Here is a 13,740-nt window from a genome sequence, read left to right as displayed (position 1 = left end):
AGGACTTTGGGTAGGAGAAACATACGGAGAGTCAAGATGTAACGCCATGGGGTAGGAAGCCCGGAACTATTCTCCGGTAAGAGACATACTTAGATTAACAATTATGGGGTAATTACTTAAGTCAGAGCTAGCTAGTAAGAAACAAGCAAGGCCAACAGCTTCATAATTAATATAGTCTCCTGTGTGTTTATTTGGGACTGATGCGGCTCTAGAACCAGGCTGGTGGGAAGGCTTCTCACAAGGAAAAAAGCTTCCCTTTACAGTGTGTGTGTGTTTGTGTGTGTGTGTGTGTGTGTGTGTGTGTGTGTGAGTATGCACATAGATATGGGGAGCTCTTGGAGGTCAGAAGAGGGTGTCAGATCCCTGGAGCTGGAGTTATGGGCATTAGTGAGCTTTCCAACATGAGTTTTGAAAACTTAACTCAGGTCCTCTACAAGAGCTGCAAACGTTTTTAAACACTGAATCCATTGCTAGCCCCTAAATAATTGTTTTTAATTAGGTGAATTTAAATGTTTTGCTTAGGACTGAAGAGAGGGCTCAGCAGGTAAAGGTGCTTGTCACGTACCTGAATTTGATTCCCAGAGCCCACGTAAAGGTTGAAGGAGAGAAGTGACATGACAAAGTTGTCCTCTGTGTTCCATGTGCTCACGCAGCACCCACACACTTATGTCAAACACACGCACACTCTCTAATAATAATAAATAAGCAAATAACTTAAAAATTGCTTGGAGCTCACAAACCTGGGAGCATGGCATTTCACACCTATATAGACTGTAAAGAAAATGATGGACTCTGTTGATATGGATTTGGAGAAACTGGAGCCCTCATATATGGCTGGCAGGAACGATACAGCTAAGTTGGAAAGCAGCTTGGAAGTCTATCATAAACACTGTTATGCCATTCCTAGGTCTAGACCCAAGAGACATGAAAATACTGCCCACGCGCAACTGGTCAGAGACCGCGGGCAACTGGTCTGAGACTGCTCAGATCAGGTTTGTAGGTTTTCACCTCAACAAAGCTACTGAAAACAATGTATACAAACAAATGAGTTACAATGAGTTCAGTTAGAGAGTTCATCACTCACTAATTTTCTATTTGAGTAAGAAAAGGCAATGATAAAATGAAAGCAACACTCTGAAAAAAGGTGTTATATATGAGAACCAGATGATTTTCTTGATAGAACAATGACTCTAACAAAACATGGAAAAGACTAACAACTACATTGAGAATACAGTCAAGGATAAGCAGTGACAATATTTAGGGGAAAACAAATACTTGTATACTTTATGTTTGTGGATAGAGACCTATTAAAAGTACTCCAGGGAAAGCTCTGTAAGTTATTATTACATGTAAATTACCATGCTCCCCTAGTCACAGGCCCCAGGGGCTAGTGTTATGCCCTAAGTAGATGGCTGAGAAATAAACTTGCCTCTCCTCCACTGATGGGTGAGTATGTTTTGTCTTCTTTTTATGAGGATGTCATAAAAGCCCTGTGGCCCCTCCCAGTCACCCAGCCTCACCTTCATGTGCTTGCTTTACATCTGACTACCTACAACTGGAGGCCAAGGATTTGATTTGTTTCCTTAGCCAAAGGATGCTGAGGGTTGATGTGTCAACACCCGATTCCCTCCTCATTAGGCAGGCTTCCGGTACCCACAGTGTGAACTTGCTCAGTGACACACCTCGGAGATGCCTGACCTCCCCCCCCGATTTCCTGTCCCCAGAGCACTTGATGGGACCACCTCCTAAATGACTGAGATGTGTTTGTCCCCAGGTTTGCTTATGAAGGAATCCAAACCGGAACAGGAACTTGGCACCATGGATAGCCAAACGCCCTTCCACTCATCATGCGCACTGTCACTGTGAGGCATGGGAAGAATTAACATGTCGGCAGTGACTTTCACTCATTAGGAGGCAGTAGGGCACACAGACTGTCCTGCAAAAGGCTTGAACTGTCTTTGGCAACAGGACTCTCCGGGACAGGGAATGCTCACCAGCTGGCCTTCAAGGTGAATGTTTACAATATGTCATTCAGCTGTCGGGGTGGGGGGTGGGGGATGGTGGGGAGTGGGTGGGGAGGGGTGTGGGGTGTGGGGGAGGGGAAGAGGCTAAATAGCTCACCCAAATTGGAAGGATTGGAACCCAGGTTGTCAGAATTCCAGTATACAATGACAAGAATGGCGATTGATCTCCTGCTACTGCATCTGAGGACTGGTGGGAAGACCAGGGTCCATCAACAGGAGGTGAATTATGAAGCACACATATGAAGCAGCTGCCTGAAAGATATTGATAGATGAGTCATGACATGGAAAGTGTCCGGAGCAGCCTACTAAAGAAATACACATGTTAAGAAGGCTTTGACCTCATGTGCACTCTACTAAACTAGCATAATCCCCACCTGCATTCTAAGTACTTACCCACAGGTGAGTGTAGCTTCCACTGCCCAAGCTTAACTGATACATCTACAACACAACTCCCACACCTAAGGCCCTGGGAACACTGCAAGAAGGCTGCGGTAGTCTGAATGAGAACAGCCCCCCCAGAGGCTCATATGTCTGAATGCTTGGTCCCCCAGTCAGCGGAACTGCTTGGAAAGGATTACAAGGTGCATCCTTATCGGTGTAGGTGTGTCATTGGGAGATGGGCTTTGAGGTTTCAAAAGTCTATGTCAACCCAGACTCTCTCTCTCTCTCTCTCTCTCTCTCTCTCTCTCTCTCTCTCTCTCTCTCTCTCTCTCTCTCTCTCTCTCCCTCTCTCTCCCTCTCTCTCTCCCTCTCCCCCCTCTCTCTCTCTCCTCTCCCTCTCGCTCTCTCCTCTCCCTCTCTCTCCCTCTCCCTCTCTCTCCTCTCTCTCTCTCCCTCCCTCCCTCTCCCTCTCTCTCTCCCTCTCCCTCCCTCCCTCTCTCTCTCTCCTTTCTCCCTCTCCCTCTCCCTCTCCCTCTCCCTCTCTCCCTCCCTCTCTCCCTCCCTCTCTCCCTCTCTCTCTCTCTCTCCCTGTGGATCAGATGTAAAGCTTTCAGCTCCAGCTCCAGCAGCATGCTGGCCTGTCTCCCACCACGATGATAATGCACTAACCCTCTACAACTGTAAGCAAGGCCCCAGTTAAATGCTTTCTTTATTAGAGTTGGCTTGTCACAGTGTGTCCCCACAGCAATAGAGCAGTGACTAAGAGGGGAAGAAAGATCGCAAAGAAACTGTGTCTCCTAGAAATGATACCTCACCAGCATGGCTGCTGAACAAGTTACAACACCAACAGACATGCTAACACGGAAGGGGGAGGTCTCACAGGGACATAGACAAAAGAGCTGCCGGCAACTGAGAAATGCTGAGAGTGGGAGCGTGCTGGTTTGAATGAAGACGGCCTCCAGAGGCTCACAGGGAGTGGCACTATTAGGAGGGGTGGCCTTGTTGGAGTAAGTGTGGCCTTGTTTGAGGAAGTGTGTCACCGGGGGTGGGCTTTAAGGTTCCCAATGCTCAAGCCAGGCCCACTGTCACTCTCTCTTCCCGCCGTCTATGGATCCAGATGTAGAACTCTCAGCTACCTCTCCAGCACCATGTCTGCCTATGCACTATCATGTTTCCCGCCGTAATGATAATGGACTGAACCTCTGAGCTGTAAGCCAGCCCCAACTCCTTCATAAGAGTTGCTGCGGCCACTGTGTCTCTTCACAGCAATAAAACCCTGACTAATACAGGGAGAATTAGGGATGAGCCCCAAAACTGGTTATCCAATATCAGATGGTCAACCCTGAAATCGTATACACACAAGTAGCCCTAAGTAAACTCAACAGGTTGTATTCATACATTCATGCATATGTGTGTAATAATAATAATTAAAGAAAAAGAGGCATGAATTTCTTTTTTGTTTATTTCTTGAGTCAGGGTCTTACTCTGTAGCCTTGTCTATGTAGACTACGCTGGCCTCAAACTCCCAGAGGTCTGTCTGCCTTTGCCAAATGCTAGGATTGAGGATGAATTTGAGAGGAAGCAAGTGTGTGTGTGGAGGGGAGGCATGTTTGGCAGAACTGGGCAAGAGGAGGGAGGGGGAAATAATGTAATATATTTAATTTAAAAATTTGGAAGAAAAAGGATTTGACAATTGACTAATTGATAGAATTTGAAATTGGATTCCCTAAATAACTCAGGTTGCCCAGAATTTGCTATGTAGCACAGATAAGCTTTGAACTCACAATCCCCCTTCTGCATCCCAACTTCTGGGATTACAGCTATGTATATCATACCAAATAACAACTGTATTTTTAAAATGCATATATGTGTGTCTGTATACACACAGCTACACAGGAAACTAGTGGTAAATTATATCTGAAAATGGGACCTGAGGGCCACAGAGGGAGGAGAGCCTTTTATTACACTGTACTTGCTCTTTTTCATTTAAGACATGTAGCATAGGCTGGCCTCTAACACTCCACGTAGCTGAGGACGATTTTGAACTCCAGGTCCTCCTACCTCCACCGCCCAGGAGCTGGGATTACAGGCTCGCACCATCCTGCCCGCTTCCACTGTTCTCTTTTGGTCACTTCGCACCACTTACTTCATTGTGTTTTATTTAAGTGTGTGTGTGCGCGTGCGTGTGTGTGTGTGCGTGCGTGCGTGTGTGTGTGTGTGTGTGTGTGTGTGTGTGTGTGTGTGTGTGTGTGTGTGTGTCCCTGAGTGTATGTCAGTGACCCCGTGCACTCAGGAAGCCATGGAGGTGAGAAGAGGGCATCAGATCCCCTGGAACTGCAGTTACAGGCTGTTGTGAGCCACTATGTGGGTGCTGGCTGCCAAAACCAGACCCTCTGAAAGAGCAGTAAAGGATCTAAACCACTGAGGAGTTTTCCAGCCACATCTTGATTTTAAAACCATATAACCATCAACATTAAAAAACTAAGATATCAGCCAGGAAGATTCCATTCTTCCTGACCCCAACAGGCAAAAATTCCTTTCCAATATGACCAAGTCATCTTCTTAGGGTTTGTTTTGAGGCTGGGTTTCCTTGGCCTCACAATGCTCTTGCCTTGGCCTCCTGAGTACTTGGGTTATAAGCACACTTTCAAAAGCTACCTTGATAACGTTAGAATGTTTCTCACTGTGGGGCCTCAGAGATGGCTCAGTGGTTAAAAGTACTGGTTACTCTTTCAGAGAACCCAGGACCAATTCCCAGCATCCACTGCAGCTGGCTCACAACACCTATAACCCCAGTTTCTGTTGATCAAGCACCCTCTTACCAGGATGCCTGTGCACCACTCAGATGCACATACACACACACAATAAAATAAATATACAAATATTTTATTTTATTGCATTTTTATGTACAGTTGTGTTTTGTCTGCATGTATGTCTATGTGAGGATGTCTGATCCCCTGAAATAGGGGTTACAGACAGTTGTTAACTGCCATGTGGGTGCTAGGAACTGAACCTGGGTCCTCTGGAAAAGCAGCCAGTGCTCTTAACCCCTGAGTCTCCAGCCCCTACAAATCTTTTTTTTTGGGGGGGGGTTTAATTTTTATTTCAAAAGCTCGGATAGCTTCAATATCCAGGTCGTGGCAAAATCAGGACACGTGTAAAATACCTTACAATACATTAGATTCCCAAAAGGTACCAAAAAGTACAGTAAAATTAACACTTCCATTACTGGAAATGTATGACACAAATAATATAAAATTAAAAGGTGAAAAAGGTGACACTGGTTTCCTAAGATACAGTTTACTCTACAACCAGGGTCCACAGGTCCAGGCTGCAGAGCAGCAGCAGGAAGCAGACCCTCCAATCTAGTACAGGGTAACCTGGTAATAAAAATCAGCCCCCCATGCTGCTCTGGCCTCTGAGATGCCACACGCTGCCTACAACTAGAGCTCTGGAATAGTAAACAGGAGAGTGATTTCCGGGGGGAAATTTTAAATAAGATGCACATGGGACAGGCCATAAAAGTTTGCCAAGTTAAATTTGGTACATAATTGTGTTCACTCCGCGTCCAAACAAAGCGTGTGCGGTCGTCAGTCGGCCGCTCCTGCTGCCTCTCAGTATGGCTTGTAGTTATTCTGATGGCCACCACGTCGCTGGCTCTTCCCGTAATTTGTACTACCCTGACTGTAGTCGTAGCCGGGGCCGTAGCCGTAATAGCCATAGGGCGAGTAGTCGTAGCCGCCATAGCCGGGCCCGTAGCCCTGCTGGTAGCCGTAGCCCTGGTTCCAGTAGTTGCCGTAGCCCTGATTCCAACTCTGACTCTGACCTCCACCTCCACCACTGCCTCGGTTCCCTCGATTGCGGTTTCCTCTTCCCCCAGAGCCATACTGCTGTTGCTGATACACCTCTTTAGGCTGGGCAACTTTGATTTCACACTTGCTTCCACTGACAGTATGGAACTTTTTCTCCAGAACTTTCTTTACAGGGTCTTCCTCTTTGTATGTAATAAAAACAAAACCCCGTCTTTTGTTCAACTTGGGATCTATTGGAAGCTCAATGGCCTCAATCTCCCCAAATTGGCCAAAGTATTCTCTGATCTTTTCTTCTGTGGCTTCAGGGTTCAGACCTCCCACAAAGATTTTCTTCACAGGATCCTTCTTCATAGCCATTGCCTTTTTAGGGTCAATAACACGGCCATCCAGCCTGTGTTCCTTCTGGTCTAAGACCTTCTCTACACTGGAAGAGCCTTTGAATAGGATAAACCCAAACCCTCTTGATCGTCCAGTGTTAGGATCCATCTTAATCGTACAGTCAACGACCTCCCCAAACTTAGTAAAATAATCCTTTAAATCTTTTTTGCTGGTATCCCAACTCAGACCACCAACGAACATTTTTCCCGCGTCCTCCTCGTTTTTGCTGGCGTGGATCTGATCACGCTCGGCGCCGTTCTGGTTCCCGCTCGGGGTGGCCGTGGTCCCGCCCCCAGACGCGGCCGGGGCTGCGGGGGCCGGTGCCCCGGCGCCCGGCTCTACCGGGGCCTCGCCTTCGGGGGCGGCCTCGTGTCCGTTCTCGGTGGCGCCCGTCGTTTCCATGGGCTGCTCCTCAGCCGCGTCCGACATGGTTAGCCAGGCCGCAGCGGCTCCTCGCCGCCGATGACGCCGCGAGGCCTTACTCGCCGCGGAAGGCGCCGCGGGCTTGGCCGGGCTCGCACCCGCACCCCCGGGAGCTCGTCCGCGTCCACCGACGGTGTCGCGCCGCTCGGCTGCCGGCGTCCACAGGCCACAGACGCGACCTCAGCTCCGTCCCGCGCGGTGCCACCGCCTCCCTACAAATCTTTTTAAAAAATGTTTCTCATTGCATTAGTTGTCTTCCACTTATTTTTAATTCATGTCTTTCGATTTGTTTTTTTAAATAAATGCTCATTTCCCCAAGACAGTACAGTAAACAAGTTGTGTGTGATATTTTCTTGAAAATTTGCCTTTTCTTTTATTTAGTTAGTTTTTGCTCTTTTTGAGACAGATTCTCACTGAGAAGCCCAGGCTCTCCTCACACTCAACATCCTCCTGCCTCAGCCTCCTGAGCTGATATCATAGGCATGTGCCCACGCCTGACTCTTGTAAGTCTGAATCACTTCAAATATTCATATTTAACACATTTTACTTTATTATTTATTTTTATTTATTTATTATTATTTATTGTGGTGGTATGAGCTATTTCTTACACATATAAACATAACCTTTCAATTATTGTTTTGATTATGCCTATCATGGTATGCAGTTTGATCATTTGATACTGGCCCGGACTTCTGTCTGGTAGGCACCAGCTGTGAGACTTCATGGGTTACTCATCTTCTTGGAGTTTTACTTTCTTATTCTGCACACTGGGGGATGCTCTAGGTCAGACTCCTGGAAGCAGAGCCCACGACAGGTCCTTATGGACGTTGTTTGTTAGGGGGTGAGGCCAACAGGATGGGGTAGTCACAGAAGCTAGGCAGAAGAGTGGTTTGGGAGAAAGCCGGGCTCTACATCGGGGTGTGGGTGACTATCTTGCCAGGCTCTTGGACATCCATGCCAGTCACTGTTTCTAGGCAGGGCTTAGGGCATCAGGTCTCTCTAGTGAGGCGAGACCATCAGCTATGGGCCATCTTTCCGGGAAAGATGCAGACACCAGCAGCCCAGCGCCGTGGATGAGGCAGGCGTGGACCGTGGTCTCTGTTACTGGGTTACAATTCCAGGTTCCTGGTCAGGCTGAGGTGAGGTGTGTCCAATCTGACACGGTACCCGCTGTGTGAGAATAACCACCCCTGCTAACTCTTCTCACTGCTGGCATGGTTGCTATTTCCTCTGCACCACCCCACCCTCAGCCCAGTGCCGGGTTTGAAGAAGGAAGGGAGGATGTGAGAGGGGATAGGTGTGCCTCACAGACTGCTGGCTCCCCACTGGCTTCTCTCTTGTCAAGGTCCCAGGTTTATGTAAGGGCGCATGAGCTGTGGGGTTGGGAAACATAGAGCCTTGTGTCCTCATGTGATTGAGGATGTTTCCGCCTTCCTTCTTTCTGCTCAGGGCCAGCTGAGAGAGTCATGATGAGAGAGCTCTGACCCTGAGGTGCCTGCTGGAAAGAGGACATAGGAATAGGACAGGAGAAGAAATAAAGGACATCGAATGCTAACCTCAGGACCAGAAAGAAAGTGGACCCGGGGTGGCCAGAAAGCCACCTCTAGTCATGGCTATGGTCACTTGGACAGAAGTACGTCAGCAGAGTAAGTGTTGCTGGGGTTAGTTTCTCATGCCACAGAGGCCAGTCAGTCCCCTCGGTACCCTTCCATCAAGCTCAGCTCGCAGAGGGCCAGGGTCTCTGCCTTCCCCAGAGGTGGCTAATGCTGTTGGACACTGAGCAATCAAAGATGACAGAGCTTGACGTGTCCTGGCTGTGAGGTGCACAGAGAGGGAAGTGAGGTCCTAAGAGAGGAGGGCACTGTTGGCACAATGAGGCCAGGCCTGGTCCACGAGGCCCCTCCTCCTTCATGGTCCCTATGGTGAAGGCTGCCTTGGGGAGGGAGGTGCCAGCCATCCTCTTTACTCACAGACGCTAGGAGAAACATCTTTGATCCATACACTTCGGTGGGGTAATGATAATGTTTGTAGGTGTGTGCATGTTCCATTTAGGAAAGTTACCTCAAGCCAGGCAAGGAGCCTGAAGCAGAAAATTGACTTTGACAACAGGGCTGGAGATGGAGCTGCCACTGAGTGCTAGCCTAGTATGTATGAGGCCTTGGGTTGGGAGGGAAGAAGGGAGAGAAGGAGGGAAGAAGGGAGGGAGGACAACCTGAGATACATAGTATGATGCACTACATGAATAAAGCCAAAACCCCCAAATCAACAAACCAAAAAAAGAAAAAAAAAAAGAAAAAAGAAAAGAAAAAAGAAAAAAAGAAAAACCCTGCAGATAAACCTTATGGTCACTGTGTTCTGCAGAGGAGGGAATGGTGGTCCCAAGCCCAAAGAAGAAGCCCCTGAGGCTTGAGCCTCGGAGCTGTAAGCTAGGGACATTTCTCACCCCACAATGCTCTGGATAGCCATTGTCATCTAGAGGGAGGTCCTGCATCACCCCAGGCCTGGGCTGCAACCTGCCATTTCCATCAAGAAAGCCTGAGAATCTGGCTCCCAGCTTAGCACACGCATGGAGCTGCCTCCTTCTCAGGGATCAGACTCTCCACTGAGGCCCCTAGGGAATCCAGACGAGCCTTCCTTTGGGACCAGGGCGCTGGCTCCAGCCTGGCTGGCACAATGTATAGCTGTGGAGGTGATGTCTCTACCACTCAGCCTTGGGTTCTCCCTGGTCCCTCTAGACCAGGGCCCTGCACTTGTCTGCACATTTGAATTACATGGAGGCAGGGTGAGCTATATGTCAGCACAGTCTCAAGGGCGGGGTTCAAGCAGTGGAAAGTCCCCAGGTGGCTGCTACACAAACGTATCTGGGGACCAGTATGCCAGACTATGATATACCAGTTCTCCACTCCTGGTGGGATGAGTCTGACTCTTTGCCCCTATATTGGGCACTGTTCCTCCAGCAATCCGAGTCCTGGTTATGCCGACTAGAAGGTCATGTGGACTGCTATGTCCTCATAAAGACCCCAAGGGTGTCTCCAAGAGAGATGCCCGCCTTAGCCTCTGTTCTTTCATGCCTTAGGTCCCCACAGGGTGGTTGTGTCAAGTTCTATCCTGCAGACAGAACCCAGAATGCCACACACAAACAAAAACGAAACTAAGTTTGGAAATCCCCCCCCTTAGCTCCCAGGGTGGGGAGTCAGCTTGGCCAGAAGAATCCAGTCCTGCTGTGAGAAGCCAGACAGAGAGCAAGGAATGGTTCAGATGTGAGGAAAAGAGGAGTGAATTCCCAGGTTCATCTGCAGGATTGCCGGCTCACTTTAACATCTAGGCACACATCCGCTCCTAGATCCCACCACTCAATCTGGCAGGAAGCGAGGCAGCACCAAATGGCTAGAGCACATGCTCGCGACTACGAACACAGTATTTTTGTCATCTCCCAAGTCATATGTTGAAACCCTAGGTTCCAATGGTTTGAGGTGGGTTTTTAGTTCACCAGGGTAGGGAACTGGAGAGCAGGATTTGTTCCTTATGGAAATGCTCAGCATGCTCCACAACACTCTTTCCATCATATGAGCACACAAAAATAATCTGGCAGTCTGCAACCCAGAGAAGGGACTCTTGGAACACACCATGTTGCCATCACAGACTCTTGGACAATGATAAACACATTCTGATGGTATATAAAGCCACCTGGGCTCTGGATCCTTGTCACAGTAGTCCAAATAAACCCAGGCGCCTGATTCTGGGCTAGCGAGATTCCTGCAGTCATGTTTGAGCAACCCAGACATCCACAACAAGGCCGTTATTATGCTGTAGCATTCTGAGTGTGAAGGAGATGGGTTGGGGTTGGGGATGGACACAGGTATGTCGTTAGCATGCCACGCCCAAATGAGCCATGCTGTATAAAAACACACGTAGTATGCCACCTGCAGACATACAAGCCAGCTCCTGGTTCAATATCCAGATTCATTAAAGAAAAATAGAGCATAAACCCAGGTATGAACCATGAACCTGGGGCTGGCCCAAATGGAAACATAAGGAATGATCTTCTCTCTAAATGCATGTTTTGGCACATTTATATTACTTTCTGCTTACAGGCATAGCCTCACTCATTTGGAAAATTCTATGAATTGCAGGAATAACTATCAGGATGTACTCACAGTCTGCCCTTCAAGGATGTGTGCAATTTTCTAGACTTTTTTTAAAAACCCATTTGTCATATGACGACTACTTTATATGACAACCAGAGCTCCACTTCTCAAAGTTCTGGAAACCATCTCACTTTTAACTTTAGTTTTGTAAAGTATTATTTACCAGGACTGGAGTAATTCCCTAAAAGAAACCCCCAGAAACAAACCAAAAGAGGCTGTGGAGTGGGAGTGGGTGTTGCTGATCCCAGCTCTGACCTGAGGTCTGGCTGCCCTTGTGATTGTGACTGAGCATGTCACAGACACCCTGACACCTGGCTGAGAAGTTTCTCCATGACTAAGCAGGGCACGGGACATGGGAACTGAAAAGAGAACGATTTCTTTTCTTTACGATTTGATTTAACCCGAAACCCCCGAGCCTCCTAAGCTCACTGGGTAGACGCCTCCTGGGTGAGTCTTAGCTAGAGGACCTCTGACCTGTCCATCTCAGAAAGAGGACATAAAACAGCCAGTGATTTCTTTCCCAGCACAAGACCCTGAGGCCACTAATGCCGATGGGGGTGGGGTTGGCTCCATCTTCTGCCTCTATGTTGCCCACAGCAGTGCTCCAGTGATATAATCTTCAGGATTTAGCAACAGGGCTTCATTTTCAAAATAAAGGCCAACCTCTCCCTTGAGAAGTCTAACTTAAGAATGAGCCTGAGCTGCCGGCTGTGGTGGCGCACGCCTTTAATCCCAGAACTCAGAAGGCAGAGGCAGGTGGATCTCTGTGAGTTTGAGGCCAGCCTGGTCCACACAGTGAGTTCCAGCACAGCCAGGGCTACACAGAGAAACCCTGTCTCAGAAAAAAAAAAAAAAAAAAAAAAAAAAAAAGAAAAAAGAAAGAAATAAAACAAAGAACGAACCTGAGGAAGTAATCCACCATCAGAGTAGGGCTCTGGCTGCCAGCAACCACACCTATGTCTGGATGTCAGCGGGGAGCATCTTACTTTCCTAGGAGGGAGACTGCACCGGGACAGGGAGCCACCTGCCTCGCTAGCACTCTGAGGAGGGTGTGGCCTCCCCACAGGGCTCTGAGCTCCTGTGGGGAGGGGTGGTGACACTGTCCTGCTGTGCTGCTCCTCTATAAAATTACTTGCAGATAATTCACCCAGCAGCTGCAAGTGTAGGCACAAAAGCAAACTTTGAGCAGTCCCCTCCTCCCCCTCACTCTCTCCTCCCCTCTCTCCCTTCCTGCTTCTCAATGTTGCCACTGGCTTTGCCTCCTCCTCTCATCTCCCGGTCACCATGGTTCACAGTTCCCTGCCTCTCCTCTCCCAAATTCTCTCCCAAATGTTACAAGGGCCCCTCATGAGAGGGTTACATTATTGAGCCTTTCTCCCAAATACAGACTTCCTCAGGCCTTAGATTCTCAAGCCAAAACCTTAGGAAATGCACCTGAAAACAGAACATTCTAGAAGCTGGGGAAGGAATGCAAGAGTTCAGATGAAAGCCCACCATCAGATTAACGCCACTGTCAGTTTGGGTCAGAGGAACTTCCTTTTTACAGTGGCCAGAGGTGACTGCAGAGACTCACTGGTCAAGGCTCTGAGCATGACTAGATGCGGAGTGTCCAGCCGTACACAGGATATCTGGACTTGCCCTGGAAGGCGTAGGGAGTATTGTGAAAAAAGAGGTGGAAAGAATGTGAGAGTCAGAGGAAGTAGGGGGCGGAGGAGTAGTGTTGATGCGGCCCCGCCCCTCCCTGAGTGAATGGCAGAGGGGAAGACATTTTCGATAGAGGCATAGGCACTGATAAGTGCTGCTATATGTAAACCCTCACACATGCTTCTGTAAACAACCCTAATGAAACTCATGGACTCACACACACACACACACACACATACACAGAAGCTCTAATTGGGAAGGAGAAAGAGATTAATGGGTGGAAGGGAGATCAAAGATGATGTGTGGCCAAAATACACTATATAAATGTATGACTATGTCTTAATAAGACTCAATATTATGTATAACTATTATATGCTAATAAATATTTTTTAAAAAAGAAAATAGAGCCAGCAAGACGGCTGAGAGGCACTTGCTGCACAAGTTTGGCGAACTGAGTTTGGTCCTCAAAACCCACTTAACGGTGGAAGGAAAGGACCAATTTCACAAAGCTGTCCTCTGCTCTCCACACACATGCTATGGCATGCACCCACACATGCATCATACACACACACAATCATAATAAAGGATTTTTTTAAAAGAAAATGTGCCCACAAAAAAATCAAAGCAGAAAATCTAGGAAGAAAAACCTCCCCATATTCAGGTAGAGAAACCTCCCCACGTCACATATAGCTAAAACAGTGGAAGCCGCAGAGAGCATCATCCAGCCTTATAAAAAGGCAAACCACCAGAATAGGAGGAGATTTCTGAACAGAAACTCTAAAAGTCAGGAGGACATGGAAAGGTGTAGCTTAAGCTTTGCAAAACTATTACTGCCTATCCAGATTATTACATCTTGCAAAACTCTCCTTCAAAATTGATGGAGAAATACAAAGAAAAAACTTGTATAACAAGCACTAAAGGAATTCATGA

General features: G+C 47.9%; 2 protein-coding genes across 4 annotated transcripts in view; both read right to left on the bottom strand.

Moving 5' to 3' along the window:
* Positions 1-13,740, bottom strand: part of Nlrc5 (NLR family CARD domain containing 5) — an 80,441-nt gene that overhangs the window by 59,442 nt on the left and 7,259 nt on the right. For all 3 annotated transcript variants that reach the window (XM_013119508.3, XM_013119507.3, XM_021232167.2), the window contains exon 2: positions 2,122-2,276. The gene's annotated coding sequence lies outside the window, so the exon portion shown is untranslated. The remainder of the gene's footprint in view (positions 1-2,121; positions 2,277-13,740) is intronic.
* LOC121137920 (heterogeneous nuclear ribonucleoprotein A/B-like) lies at positions 5,498-7,223 on the bottom strand. Its single transcript, XM_040740814.1, has one exon. It carries the CDS (start codon positions 7,022-7,024, stop codon positions 6,020-6,022), a length of 1,005 nt encoding a protein of 334 aa, XP_040596748.1. The 5' UTR covers positions 7,025-7,223; the 3' UTR covers positions 5,498-6,019.

Source organism: Mesocricetus auratus, unplaced genomic scaffold (assembly GCF_017639785.1).
Source record: "Mesocricetus auratus isolate SY011 unplaced genomic scaffold, BCM_Maur_2.0 Super-Scaffold_100714, whole genome shotgun sequence".
Classification (NCBI taxonomy): Eukaryota; Metazoa; Chordata; class Mammalia; order Rodentia; family Cricetidae; genus Mesocricetus; species Mesocricetus auratus.
This window is presented reverse-complemented; position numbering and strand designations above follow the sequence as displayed.